The sequence below is a fragment of the Lygodium microphyllum genome, chromosome 7, assembly GCF_053477565.2.
Source record: "Lygodium microphyllum isolate KBCC chromosome 7, Lygodium_microphyllum_v1.1.10, whole genome shotgun sequence".
NCBI lineage: Eukaryota > Viridiplantae > Streptophyta > Polypodiopsida > Schizaeales > Lygodiaceae > Lygodium > Lygodium microphyllum.
The window spans coordinates 60,721,608-60,737,802 of record NC_141141.1 but is presented as its reverse complement, the minus strand read 5'-3'; the positions used below and the strand labels follow the sequence as shown (position 1 = coordinate 60,737,802).

Below are 16,195 nucleotides of genomic sequence, written 5' to 3'. Positions count from 1 at the left end.
TGTTAATATTATATTAGGCACTTCGTGCCTAGACGCAGGTGCGATTTTTGCGAGAGAGGGCGGGTGCTAGACGCGTGGCACCCGCCCCCGCGTTCTCTTTTTTTTTGTGGGGGAGGTGGGGGGCTGCCACGTGACACCCGCCCCCCACCTCTCGTTAACTAATAGTATAGATTAACTAATAATATAGATACCACATTACTTTTAAAAACCTCAATTGACGAGGTGATTATACAGGTTGCAAATCTAAAGGCTACTTTTAAAAACCTCAATTGACGAGGTGATTATACAGGTTGCAAATCTAAAGGCCGGTGGAGAGTCCCTTTACCGTAATAGCACGCCCTTCCGATGCCTAAAAAGGTCTGATTGACTGGTCGCGGAACCCGTTACACAATTGTGTTTGCGCCCGTCATGTGTGGCTGCGTGAAAGCGGGTCTACGGAGCCACTGCTAGGCACGTGCTACCATTAGGGAGGCTCTCTTACTCATGCGATGAAAATCATTGCCGTTAATGCTGAAGGGGCCCGCATCAATCAATACGAATCGAGTTCTGTAGGTCTGGTTGACGCAACGAAATTAACGAAAAATATTAATTAAAATCGAAAAACTAGAATCGGAGACAAGGAGCGGTCAACGGTCAATAAAGTACAAAAAGGCCTTTAATATCCTTTGGTGCTCGCTGCTCTGAGCTCTCTCACGCTCTCTCTCTCTCTCTCTCTCTCTCTCTGTTTCTCAATCTCTGTGTCTCTCGCGGCCTTGCTGCTCTTCTTCTTCTTCTGGCAAAATCCATGGCGGCTGGCTGTTCCTACTCTGTCCAAACGCATTGTTCTCCTCCACCGTGGCCCTCGCCTTCCTCCCCCTTCCCTTATCAGCCCAATCTCCCCTCAAGCAGGATCCTTCTCAGAGGCGCTCTTCCAGCCGTCAGAAGAAGCCTCAACGCAAGGGCAGCCGCGATCCCATCCCCCTCGCACTCTCCTCCCACCGGATCTCTCGCCATCAAGGACGTCCCAGGCAGCTATGGCCCGCCGCTGCTGGGCCTCCTGCAGGATCGGCTCAACTACTTCATCCTGCAGGGGCGGGACGACTTCTTCTACAATCTGATGAGGCGCCACGGCAGCACGGTGGTGAGGGTGAACATGCCGCCGGGGCCGCCGATGTTCCCGGACTCGAGGGTGGTGATGCTGCTGGATCAAAGGAGCATCAAGGTGCTGTTCGACACGGGGAGGGTGGAGAAGCGGAACGTGTTCGCGGGGACGTACATGCCGGACACGGAGTTCACGGGGGGCTACAGAGTGCTGCCCTACCTGGACCCGTCGGAGCCGCAGCACGGCGTCCTGAAGGCCTTCTGCTTCGAGATCCTGCGGGCCAATGGGCGCCGGTGGGTGCCCGAATTCCGCGCGGCCTTCGACGAGGCCACCCACGCCTGGGACGCCGCCATGAGCTCCACCGGGCGGGCGGACTTCACCGTCCCCAGCCAGCACCTCTCCCTCAACTTCCTCTGCAGATCCATCCTCGCCACCGACCCTGCGCGGCCCGGGCCCGCCAGCCTCGGCGACGAGGGCCCCGCCCTCATCCAGACCTGGATCGCCCCGCAGCTCGCCCCCCAGACCAGCCTCGGCCTCCCCAAGCTGCTCGAGGAGCTCACCCTCCACACCTTCCCCTTGCCCTTCGCCCTCGTCTCCGACCGCTACCGCCGCCTCTACCGCTTCTTCTTCGATCACGCCTCCGCCACCCTCGACATGGCCGAGGCCCAGTTCGGCCTCGACCGCCACGAGGCCTGCCACAACCTGCTCTTTTTCGTCTGCTTCAACACCTGGGGCGGCCTCCAGCTGCTCCTGCCATCCATCATCCGCCGCATCGCTGCCGCCGGGCTCGGCCTCCAGCGGGAGCTCGCCGCCGAGGTGCGTGCCGCTGTCGAGGACGAAGGCGGCCGCCAGGAGATCACCATGAAGAGCCTCGAGAAGATGGAGCTCGTGCATTCCACTGTATATGAGGTGCTGAGAATGGATCCCCCCGTTCCGTTCCAGTATGGCAGGGCTAAAGAGGACATGGTTGTGGAGTCCCACGATGCAGCCTATAGGGTGAAGAAAGGGGAGCTCCTGGGGGGGTATCAGAGGATTGCCATGAGGGATCCGAAGGTGTTTGCTGCTCCGAACTCGTTTCAGGCCAAGAGGTTCATGGGCCCTGAAGGCAGGAAGCTCCTCCACAGCCTGACATGGTCGAATGGGCCTGAGAACGAGCAGCCCAGCCTGAGCAACAAGCAATGTGCAGGAAAGGACTTCGTCAACCTCATCGCCCGGCTGCTCGTGGCGGAGCTCTTCCTGCGCTACGACTTCTTCCGGATTGATGGCGCCCATGGGGAGGGTTCCAGAAGCCCCATCACTTTTACCACCTTGAAGAAGAGGAGATGAAGAAACCACACGACAAAATTTTCACGTGTTTGCTATTTCAATACTCTCTGAACATTGCTGGAAAGCTTTGGTTAGTCTGAGAGGGACACATTTTTGTAACTTAAGTTGTATCACACTTAGCAAGCGTTAAAGACTTTTGAGCTGAATAAGGGATTCTTCATTGTCTATTCCTTTGCTACTTTGAGGCATTAGCTTCAAAGGTTTTTTGTGGCACGATCCAACTTCATCTTTGTGATGATGTTGAAAATACTTTATTTGTTTCAAGACAAAAAAGAATCAAATAGAATATAGTAGTGATGTTTTAAAGAATGGTGTTTAACCCTCTCCCTTCCTCTCGTTGTCACACACACACACACACACACACACTCTCTCTCTCTCTCTCTCTCTCTCACACGGATGATGGATTACGAAGACTAGAGATGTCTCGGTCTTTTCTTAATGGAGCTCCAACAGCACAAAGTAGTAGTTTCTTCCAATCTTTTTTCTATTTGATTTTGAACTCTTGGTATGCTACCATGTATATACATCTTTTCTACTTATTTGTTAGTCTTCTTTTTGTATCATTAGGCCCCATTTTCCTAACCATCATTTTCAAGGGCAATCTTTTTCGTTTTTGGCAATTGTAGCTTTAGTCTTGGTCTACATTTAATAAATGTAAGTTTAAAATAATGCTTTTGTGGCCTTAGTGAATGAAAAATCTTTAGTTATAGCATCATTGATGGCATTGTTTCATTTGAATTTGATCTCTCTCTCTCTCTCTCTCTCTCTCTCTCTCTCTCTCGTGGCTCAAAAGTCTTTTCTCCCCTCTCCCTCCTATATAGCAAACAGGCCATGAAAGGTCAAAATTGTGTTTGATTGACTTCCATGTTAAGAAGAGACTAGGTGCTCCGTGCCTAGACTCATCCCGGTGCTACGCGCCAGCTTTCTTCCGGCGCTTCACGTCAAAATGTGAAGCACCAATGTTTCAATTTGTTCACGCATTCTTCCACTTAGTAATGAATCAAATAGTCTTGCAAATTTTAAACTTCATTATAAAATCTAACAATTCAATACAATAACATTGATTATCTCAACCATAATACTTGGAAAAGATAAAACTAAAGCAAAAGTGATTTTTAAATATCACTGAAAGAATTCCAACTATAACAATAGGTAAATGGAAAAGAAAGTATATAATGTTTTCAAAAAGATAGTTGCATTGTCGAAAATCAACTATTGAAAAGAAAGCTTTCTCTTCTTAGATGAATTATCAACAGTGGATCTAGCATGGGGAACATATGTGGGCGAAGCTGTGACACGTCCTGCCCCAGATTGTGCTGCAACATCTAAAAATGAAAAAAAAAAGACTTTAGAAATAACAATATTAAATTTATAAAGCAAAACATTAATGAAAATAGTGAGTAAGTATTATCTGGGGACGTGATATGATTGGCTTTAACATTAGTAGATCAGTCGGCGAAATTTGGATGAAACTTATGCAAAGTTACAAAACATGATAAATCTTGAAACTCCCATTTACTCTAGTCATTCGGTATGTGTCTAGTGTGGGACCGAGATATAAAGTACTCAACATCTGTCTGTCCAACATAGTAGCATTGGATCCATCCAAAATATAAAATTTCTACATATAAAGGAGTGTTTCCATTAGTAAATCCATCATTGGGTAATCTTTCGATTACCCTAGCTAAAGTTCTATGGATAATATCATCCATAGCAATAGTTCGCAATGCTTCTTGAAGTCTCATTTGATAAGGAAAGGTACGATAATATTCGAACATTGTTTGGGCCATCTATTAATAAAATTTAGAAAACATAAAAATTAGTAATATTGATCAAATTTTAAAAAAGAAAAAAAAACTTTACAATATTGAAATTAGAAGACCAATTTAGAAGAGAAAAAGAGTTTGTAATGCATATTGTATAAAAGAACTTTATACATGATAATTTCTCAAAACTTACTTTTATATAAATGCAAACAAAATTTCATAGAAAATAAGTCAAGCATGGTTTTATTCAAGGAATATAATATTTCAAAAGAGCATGAGAGATTAAAACATTTTAATTTTTTGTTGAAGAAAAAAAAATAAACTTACTTTTCTTTGAAGATCTTAATACTTAAAAAGAACATGAGATAGTCAAATAGTTCATTTCCTGAAAATATCTGATTAAAAAATAATAAATAAACTTTGATGATATTGCACCAAAAATATAATGCAAATATAATATGAGAAAAAAAAACATTACACTTATGATAGAAAGTTCAAATAACTTTTTATGGTAGAAATAATTTAAACACTATGTTCTCATATAGTAAAACAAACATACCTTTAACTCTATGTAAAATCATGAATATCTATCCATACATGAGAGATATGATTAAAACATTAAAGTATTAAATCAGAGAAAATAAGTCAAACTTGCTTTTCATCGATGAAGAACTTAATACTGAAAAAGAGCATAAGAAAGTACAACACTACATTTTATAGATATGTGAACAAAGAAGAAAAAAAGGCTTTGATTGTATTGAAATAAAAATATTATGTAAATATAATATGAGAGAACAAAGATTACACTTTTGAAAAAATAGAGGTTACAATACTTTCTGTAAAACTTCTTTATATACAATATTGATGGTACCATTTACCATGTCTTCTTTCTCATCAATCAAGACTTTCAATCTGTCCGGAGACTCTACTCTTGAGAAAGCAACATAGAGTTGACCATGAGTAAAGATTGGGGTTTTTAGATATATCCCCAAACATGATAACGTTTGGCCTTGAGATTTGTTGATTGTCATTGCAAACGCCAAACAAACTGGGAATTTCAAGCACTTCATTGAGAGAAAGGAAGTTCCAGTGTAGTTGGGATGAAAGTTATCCTCGAGATAAAAACTCTGTCACCAATATTGGTTTCTGTAATTATCTTTGCATCAATGACCTTGTTATTGAAAGCCTTGCATACTAGCCTAGTACCATTGCATAAACCTTTAGAAGGATTCAAGTTCATGAGCAATATTATTGGAGCATTTACTTTGAGTAGCAAGATATGAGGAGGAATACCTCCATCGAGGTCAAGGGAATTTAGATATTCCACAGAATAGAGGAATGAGTTCTCCTTAGTTTTATCTACAGAATCAACATTGTAGTATTGTTTAACCTCTCCCGGCATCAGCTGCAATGCATGATTGTTTATCATTTTCATATCATTGTTTCGAGGTGCAAGAATGACACGTTTACTAAAGAACGTTTTGTAATCAATTACACAATTCATTTCACGATAGACAAAATTGATCAAGTCTTGCATCGATCCTCCCTTTAACAACAATGCAGGTGGAATTTGCAATATATTATTAGTATGTGTCAAATCTTTTCCATCTCCAATGTCTTGCAACCATGTAACACACTGATCCTGATCTGATGCGACCCGCATATTCTGTGTAAGTTTCAAAACATTGAAATATTGCCATAAATTGGAACAACATATAGCAGCATCGACAATATCCTCACGGGTACCCTTTGGCACAATAGGTAATATTTGCCTAAAATCTCCACCTAGTAGAATAACTTTACCACCAAATGGCATATCACACTGCATTATATCCTTTAAAGTTTTGTCCAGTGCCTCAAAGGTATTACAATGCAACATAGGAGCTTCATCCCACAAAATAAGACTTGCCTCTTTTAACAGTGCTGCAATGTGACTTTGAACAAGTATATTGCATGTAGAATTATTATCTGCTTGTAATGGAATTTTGAACTTTGAATGGGCAATACGACCATGTGGCAAAAGCAATGCAACAATACCAGAGGATGCTGTAGCTATGGCAATGCGACCTTGACTGCGAAGCTTGGCAAGCAAACATTTGTATAGGAATGTTTTTCCAGAACCGCTTGGGCCATCTAAGAAAAACGGTTTACCCAAACTACTATCAATAGCATTCATTATTGCCATAAAACAATTTCTTTGTCCATCATTCAACATAGCTTGCATTGTTAAGAAGGTATTCTCTTATTCTACTTTATCATATAGTTGTTCATACGGATCAAAGGATTTGTGTACTCTTGCATTGTCACCTCAGGCAATCCATGATACTCTGCCAAATTGTGTCCATGTTGATCTAAAAGTTTTTGAATATGCATCAACACATGATTATTGACCTCATCTTGCATATCGAAATTTTGCCTATTTTACAAGGAGAGTCGACGTTTTATATCCTCTGTCAGTGGAACTAAGAACTCTTCCCATAGAGCCCCAGGTCGGGCAGGCGAACAAAATACCAAGATGGATGCAAACAAATTTCTTAATTGAGCGCATTGGTTTGCATCAATGTAGCTTCAGGCAAACACATTTGCCATTCATCATCTGTTTCCAACATTCCTTTTGCAATGCAAGCCTCCTTAAAAGATGAATATACTATATTATCAACCGTAGGCAATGCCTCAAAGGACGTGCACCGCTTGCATACAGTGAGTAGTAGGCGCAAATAGTATTTTTCTCCACACGTAGGTGAAATAAAGTATATTCGACCACATGTGTTTCCATGCTTTCTCTTTGTCCACATTTTTATGTGTGCATTCCAAACCCAAAACATTGGAAAGTCTTGATAGAGAACTGTGTTAGCGTCAGGGTGCAAATGATTGCATGTAAACCATTCTGTGAGAGTTATTTTTTGAGCATTTTCATTTTGCACCACATCACAAATGTTATCAGAGTCACGAAAGGAAACAATATTCTCTCCAGGTAAATGTATTTGCAATCGTTGAATATTGGGTTTGTCATCATGAAGTTTGAATTCAAATATTCGCCAACATGCTTCAGAAGCTGAAATATATCGTGCATCTAAGTACCTCTCAATCTCATCAATATTTTGTGCATCAATATTTTTTGTGTCAATATTATTGGATCTGGAACCACGCGTACTTGTAAATCGAATGGTTGCTCGATCATGGCCCCTATATACATATTTATACAAATATTTGACAACTATAATTGTCGAGCAAACCTCAACATTTATGTGAGCACTATACTTGGAACTCAAATAAGGATTGTAAGGCACTATCCATCGGTTATCCAAGAGATTACCATTAGCATTATGAGTCCTTCCATCCTCTCGACGTCTGTATAAAGGATAACCAGTTTTATCAACTATAGTTGTATGTATGAACTTTTTTGGATAATCCTTTATACACTTTTCATCCACCATGCATGCACTTTTTGGATTGAACTCACCACATGGACCATGTATGTTACATTTAGTAATAATTCGATTCAAATCCGAAAACCTTTCCTATTCAGGTAGCTCAGCGCACACCAGTCTATCATAATGATGTGCTTCTAGTGGCTAAAAGTGTGGTTCTAATATCAAGAGCATATGTGAATGAGGTAAGCCTCTCTTTTGGAATTCTATGACAGACACATATTCAACAACTTTACCAAACAACTCCTTTTTCACTATTGACTGCATCATGTCTTTGTGTTTCAAATGAAAAACTCTAGGAGTTAAGTCTGGTCGATCATGTGCAGTTTGCCCAAGCAACAAAGCATCTGTAATTTCAGACCACTTAGGATTGCATGTCATGGTGATACAAATCAGGTTTCCCTTTGCTACACACAATTTCCATATCATCTTGATATAATTGGTACATGAATCTTGGTCCACCTGTAAAGCTAGATGGCAATACTATTCTCCTGCCCACACCAATCCCAGTGATATTAGTATCAACTGCATATGAACCATTGACCATATTAGCCAATCCCCTATACATTTCAACTCGCAATGTTGCTTGATTACGACGACACCAAGCCAATCTACATTGTTCAATGCTACAATAAGTATCGACAATGTATTGCTGTAGCAAGTGACCACCACTCAAAAGACATGCATTAGTATCATCTTGAATCTGAAGTCGAAAGGCGTAATACTGCATTTGAGTGACACAATCTTTATTTGCAAGATTATTGGTATTAATATGAGCATCCATAAATGCATATGGAACTTTAGTATGCCATCCATCCTCTCCATTTGGAAAAAGAAGAACATATAACAATGGCATATATGCCTTGTGTAAGTTAGAAATATAAATCAAATGGCCTTGTCGTGTGCGAACTTGAATGCTACGATGATCAAGTGTATCATCATCACCTTGTCCAGGCATGATCACAGTAACCTCACTTGCAGTGGGAACTGAATATTGTCCAGAGGTGGATTGATTTTGAAAAATCGACATTCTTATTTCTACTAATGGATTGCATTGCAAGCTTGCACCAACTGTTATTAAGGCATGTGCGTAAGCATTGTGATCATGCATCATTTGTTGAAGCTCTTGTAGTAAGTCTGGCAAAAGCCCAGGTAAAACCCCCATGCGATTCAATAACTCATGATCAGTGTCATAAATATAAAGTTGTGCAAACTTTGGTATTTTGTTGTCCATCCTCACTTGGCAATAGGGAATCTATTTGGTGATATATTGATCCATGAACTCGAAAAGTATAACTATTTCCATTTTGAGGCAAAAGCTCATCAATTTTTGCACCCATTGAAACAAAAGCCAATGCGCTATTATAAGCACATATAAATTTTTTGAACTCTCTACTTTGTGGATGTGTGCCATCAAGCAAATTACATAGAGGTTGTGGTGGATGTTGTAGAGGTGGTAAAATTACTTTCCCTTCTCTACAGCAATGCTTTCCAATCAAAGTTGTACGCATTGTTTTAGTTTCACTATGCCACAACTTAGCCATGCAATGGTGACAAACCTTGCAAAGGGTACCAATTGCATGCAAATTTGGTTTTTGGAAGAGCAAAATTGTTACTGATGGATGAATATCCAAATTAGGTGGCATATCATGGAGAATTGAACAAATTCCACCATTTTGAGGTAGAAATATAGGAGCTTGAATCCTGTACTAGTCATGTACCATCTTAGTACTTGCACTTGCATTATGGATAGCTTCATTCTCTTCTTGAATAACACGAGGCAATTGAACATCTAAGGACAGTAATGGTGCACCAGGCATTTGAGCACTTATATCAATTGTAATTGTTGTAGTGCGATGCAATTGTTGTAATTGCATTCTTGCTCTTGCCATGTGTCTACGTTCAACTCTAGTAGCATCAAGCATTTGCCTACAATTTCTTAATCCACCATCTGGATTATTTGTGTTTCCATTTCTTTGTCGACTTGTGCTACGTACCCCCGCTCCGAAGGGTAGCAATTCATGGTTATCCAACATCTCAACATCTATATTGTGGATAGTTGCATTGTCTTCTTGACGAATAGGAGGTGGTTGAACTTCCAACGGCAACAATGGTGCAACTGGCATTTGGACACTTGTAGCTTGGATGCCATTGTATCTATCTCTATCTATGGTAGCATGATGCAGTTGTAATTCTGTTATAACTCTTGCCATGTGCCTACGTTCAGCTCTCGTAACATTAAGCATTTGCCTACGCACACTCAAGCCACCATTAGGATTGTATTGTCGAGTTGTGGTAGACATCTGAACGTGAAAGGATACCAAATCATGAGCAGTAGAGCAAGATGCAACGCAAAATTGATTGGTTTGATATAGCTGATTTGGGATTTGAACATCCATATTGTTTCCATTTGCATGATGTTATTCATGCATATCTCTTGCATGGTCATGAACATGTAATTTAGTCCTAACTCTTGCAACGTGCCTACGTTTATGTCTAGTAAGTTGTAATTCTGTTCTAACTCTTGCCATGTGCCTACGTTCAGCTCTCGTAACATTAAGCATTTGCCTACGCACACTCAAGCCACCATTAGGATTGTATTATCGAGTTGTGGTAGACATCTGAACGTGAAAGGATACCAAATCATGAGCAGCAGAGCAAGATGCAGCGCGAAATTGATTGGTTTGATATAGCTGATTTGGGATTTGAACATCCATATTGTTTCCATTTGCATGATGTTGTTCATGCATATCTCTTGCATGGTCATGAACATGTAATTCAGTCCTAACTCTTGCAACGTGCCTATGTTTATGTCTAGTAATTTTGAGCATTTCCCTACGTGCACGTAATACACGATCTCTAGGCACAGAATGTGTTGGAAGTACCATTGTTGAGAAAAACCTGAGATAAAAAGAAAAATGTACTTTGATATTAGTATTTACAAATGCGAAGTTTTTTGAAATGTTATTATAGTCTATACTATGATAAAGATTATACTTTCACATAGGGAACAATGTAATCTCACATAGGCAAGAATATAAATTGAAATAGCATATTACGTCATTGTCGTGAGGGATACATAAGTCCAAATCACATGAAATTTCTCAAACCCAGCAATAGAATGACATATCTATTGGAGGATTTGTCCAAAAAGTCTTGAAGGAATTAGATATGTTAAGAGAACTATGCATTGGACGATGAACTCGTATGATGATTCACACCAAAGTTCTGGCAAAAGGAGATTGAAGCTCTTTGAAGTTTGATTAAACTCTTCATTTGCTTCTTCTTAATTGTATCCAACCGATGCATGAGCTTTAGGGATACAACACAATTATTGTGTCATTTGACATGTTTGAGGGCACATCAAACTGACTTCATTCTTGGCATGTCTTAGATTTTACGGACATTCATCCGTGCGTTGAGAACGCACGAAACAATGTCTGGTATAGGAACATTGTTTCTTGCATCAGATGTTTCAGTACACTCCATATGGTCATCGTTATACAACGTATTTTGAGAGAGAGAGAGAGAGAGAGAGAGAGAGAGAGAGAGAGAGAGAGAGAGAGAGAGAGAGAGAGAGAGAGAGAGAGAGAGAGAGAGAGAGAGAGAGAGAGAGAGAGAGAGAGAGAGAGAGAACATTTTTTAAAAGTAATTGCATACTTTTATGACCTAGGCATACTAAAATTTCTTCCTATCTCTTAGGGAAGACTTTGGTAAAGATATACCTCAAGATAAATTTGTTCTAAACACTATTTCAATATAAAATTTTATCATGGGGGATACAAAAGTCCAAATCACATGAAAATTCTCAAACCCAACAATAGAACGAGATATCTATCGAAGGATTTGAAAAAAAAGTTATTGAAATCCTTAGATATGCTAAGAAAACTATGCATTGGATGATGAACTCATGAGACGATTCAATTGGTTCAACATTGCAGAGAACCTATTGAGGCAAACTTTTAGAGATGTGACATGCACATCGAGGCAAATGCTCTCAGGTGCAAGCATGCTTGCATTCTTTTGAGCCAGTAATTCACACACTCCATCCTCTATACGATCATTGCTCTTAGCAAGGTCTCACAACTTTTTTGCATGGTCTTCAAAAGCACACCATGGCCAGTGATTGTGAACCAACTCATAGATTTCTCCTATATAGCCCTTTATTTCATCTATCTCGTCTTGCAAAATTATCCCATCAGCCAAGCCTCGTTCATACTTTTCTGCCAGGATTTTTTCGATCCTTTGAAGGCGATCACCAAAGTTTTGACAGAAGGAGTTCGAAGCTCTTTGACGTTTGTTTAAACTCTTGATTTGCTTCTCAATTGCATCCAACCGATGCATGAGCTTTAGGGATACGACGGAAGTGTTGTGTCCTTTGACATGTTTGAGGGCACGCCGTACTGACTTCCTCCTAGCCATGTCTTTGACTTTACACACATTCATTCGTGCATTGGGAGTACACAAAACAATGTCTAGTACATGGACATTGTTTCTTGCATCAGATGTTTTAGCATGCTCCATACTGCCATGGTTACACAAAGTATTAAGAGATCACACACACACACACACACACACACACACACACACACACACACACACACACACACACACACACAGAGAGAGAGAGAGAGAGAGAGAGAGAGAGAGAGAGAGAGAGAGAGAGAGAGAGAGAACATTTTTAAAAAGTAATTGAATACTTTCATGACCTAGGCGCATCAAAGTATTACAATATTTATGCATATATGAGAGAGACACAATGAGACTATATGAGAAAATATTAGACACATCTTTTTCTCCACATCAAAGCATGAATATCCATACACACATGAGGGACATCATAAAAGCATTAAACTAGTGAAGTATTCAAGCATTAATTAAAACTTAAATGAACAAAATATTAAGTTTTTTAAGTTTTAATAAACAATCTAATTACTTTATTCATCAACATTAACACATCTTTAACTCTATATTAAACCATGAATATCCACAGGTATTTGAGAAAGACAAAGTGTGTATCGATAAAGAAAAACATTTTACATGCAATAAATTACAATATTTAAATTTCAACTTTGTAACTTTTAGACAACACATAATACACATTAATTAATAGCATACATACACATATCAATACATAACATTAACACAAACATAACAATATTATCACACATCCTCTCCATAACACACTTAACACACATTCATATTAAATGCATAATACACATTAATTAATAGCACATATATACATATGAATACATATTATTAACACAAACATAATAATGTTATCACACATTTATACTAAAACACATACACACATTAATTAATAACACGCATAAACACATTAAGAAATAATATTAACACACTTTCATATCAAAAGACATGACATGCATACATTAATAACACGCATAATACACATTATTTAATAACACACATTCATATTTAAATGCATAATACACATTAATTATTAGCACATATATACATATGAATACATACTATTAACACAAACATAATAATGTTATCACACATTTATACTAAAACACATAACACACATTAATTAATGACACACTTAAAACATGTAATACACCTTAACAATGTAATGACACACATAACACATTAATTAATAACACTCATAAACACATTAAGAAATAATATTAACACACTTTCATATCAAAAGACATGACATGCATGCATTAAAAAATTAAACATGCAATAAATTAAAATATTTAAATTTTAAATTTTATAACTTTTAGAGAGAGAGAGAGAGAGAGAGAGAGAGATGCACCTGAGAAGTATTGATGATGACGAAAGCAAAAGTACAAAAACTGCATGGAAAAATGGAAATGATGTTAGAGAGTAACCTCAAATATATTTAAGTGCATCATACACATTGGCAATGTAATAATGCACATTAATTATTAACATGCCTACACACATTAATACATAATATTAAAACACACTGATATATTAAAACGCATAACATACAAACATTAACACACATACTACACACATTATCTAATAACACACTTTACATACATTCATATTAATATAAATAATATACATAAATCAATAACACACATTCATATTAAAAACATAATACACATTAAATAATACCACACATACACATATTAATACATAATATCAACATAAACATAATAATATTATCACATCCTTACTAAGACACATAATACGCATTAATAAATAACACACTTAAAACACACAATACACTTTAACAATGTAATAAAACACTTAACGCACATTACTTAATCATATAACAGAAGAAGAAGCAGAAGAAGAACATACCTTCACAGGGTCGAAGGCGAAGGTGAGCTCGTCGAGACGACGGCCGCACTTGTCGATGCATTTCGAAATGTGGGCGGGGGCGTAAAGATCGCGGTCATAGGTCACGGGCGCGAGTAGGTCGCAGATCGCGGGTGGCACGAGCGCGATCTTTGCAGCGGCACGGGCACGATCTTCGCGAGCGAGGGCGGGTGCTGGATGCGTGGCACTCGCCCCCACATTCTTCTTTTTATTGTGGGGAGGTGGGGGGTTGCCACATGGCACCCGCCCCCCACCTCCCCTTAACTAATAGTAAAGATGTGCTAGGAGGTTGAGAGGCATCTATGCTTTGACTATACAGAGTGTTGGACAACCTGCACGCCATGTAGAGTGAATGCAAGTCGCAACCACCTCTCTCTCTCTCTCTCTCATGGTGCTAGGAGGTCGAGAGGCATTTGTGCTTTGACTAAGTGATGAAAGACTTGCAATCCATGCAAACCCCAAAGATATCACCTATGCTTACTTCTCCCAGTTGCACTTATGAGAGAGAGAGAGAGAGAGAGAGAGAGAGAGAGAGCTAAAGTTCCATGGCAGGAGTAGGGAGTGACCTTTTGCAACACGTCTCCAAAGAAGAAAGGAGAGAGAGAGAGAGAGAGAGAGAGAGAGAGAGAGAGAGAGAGAGAGAGAGAGAGAGAGAGAGAGAGAGAGCTAAAGTTCCATGGCAGGAGGGATGATCACAATTACTTTAGCGTACAATTCGAAATGAATTTATGGTGGATTGGGAATTTTTTGTTGTGTCAAAGAATTATGAAGCATTTGAATGGGTCTTTCACAAGACTCCACTACCAGATGTTATTAATGCTCAAATGAAAAGATAGAAGACACTACTGGTTCCAAACATGGGCAACTTTCAAGTTACTTGGCATCTTGCATCATACTTGAAGACTCTAAAGTGCTTATTGTAACAAAGGCCAGTCACCCTTCCTTGCTTGTATTACATGGAGGATGCAAAAACACTTGATCAAAAGTGGTGGAAGAAGGTGCCTAATCATCACCAATTCGACAAAGATTTCAAACCAATCTTTGATATACCTCTATCAAATGTACATATATGTACAATGCATGCACTTTGTTGAGTGATTGAGAAGCTTGTCAACCTATACATTGGATTTTCTTGGAAGATCAGGAACCACATAGAATGAAAGAAAGGCATTGCTGCTCTCTCGAGATGTTATTGGTAGAGATGAATCTTTATGGAGGAGAGACACAAATCATGCAAGATAAAAAAAAGTCAAAGAACAAAATAGACATACCAAGAAAAGTTTCTCTTGGAGGTGTGAAGGCAAGACGATTCCTCTCGAGACCCATCGACAACAAGCGACAAAAGCTTACCAAACGTGGAAAGTACTACAAAAGGACGTATGTAAGTAGTATTGAATTTGAGTAATGGAGAAGGCTACACAACACAGTAAAGGATCACAAACCTCTTTCAAGACATGCAAAGGCAGAAGTGTGGCGTGCTGTGGATATCATATTCCAGATGTCGAATAAGGAGACATGGACAAATACAGACAAGAAGACATTTCAAACTACTCTAGATCTATTCAAGAAAGAGTTTCCAAAAGCATGGGAAGACATCAGTTTCGCACACTACATGGTAAGAAAAGTCTTTGGTTTCATACATGTTAGTATAAAATTGTCAGTGTTTACTAAACATTGTTTAGAGACTAACCATTTATTTGCATCACACTATATACAATCATATGCCATATTTCAATGAAAAGTATGGAGATCCAAGTATTTGGAGCACACAAGGTATGACAAAGTCCCATTTCATGACATGCAATGCGTATTTCAAGCATACCCAACATGGTGCTGGTAGTAGAAAAGCCAACAATCTTTGTGAGCTATTTCAATGGTTTTACAGAAGGATATTGCAGATACTATAGACAAAAGAGGAATTAAAATCATCAATCATTGCACAAGTAGCACAAGATGCTGGGATAAAGAAAGACAAGAAGATCGAAGCATTCATAAATTCAAATGCACTTGAAGGACTCGCAAAATGGAGGCAAGGTCGACACTATCACAATTGTCATTGGGTTAAGAGGAGACCTCTCAAATTGATGATACACTATAAACTTGATAACTATGATCACCCCAATGTATAATACATGCTTTTGAACGATAATACATTTAATGTTCTGGAGTCAATGTCTATCGCTTTTGTTGTCAATGAGCTGATTCTCTCCCCCTCCCACTCTGCCTCCCCCGGCATCGTGGAGGGGATCGTGTTTGGCACTCCCTTTGGTCAATGC

General features: G+C 39.2%; 1 protein-coding gene across 1 annotated transcript; it reads right to left on the bottom strand.

Moving 5' to 3' along the window:
- Nucleotides 1-6,707: 6,707 nt before the first annotated feature.
- LOC148033509 (uncharacterized) lies at nt 6,708-7,610 on the bottom strand. Its single transcript, XM_087680919.1, has one exon. The coding sequence runs from the start codon at nt 7,608-7,610 to the stop codon at nt 6,708-6,710; it is 903 nt and encodes a 300-aa protein (XP_087537045.1).
- Nucleotides 7,611-16,195: the final 8,585 nt, after the last annotated feature.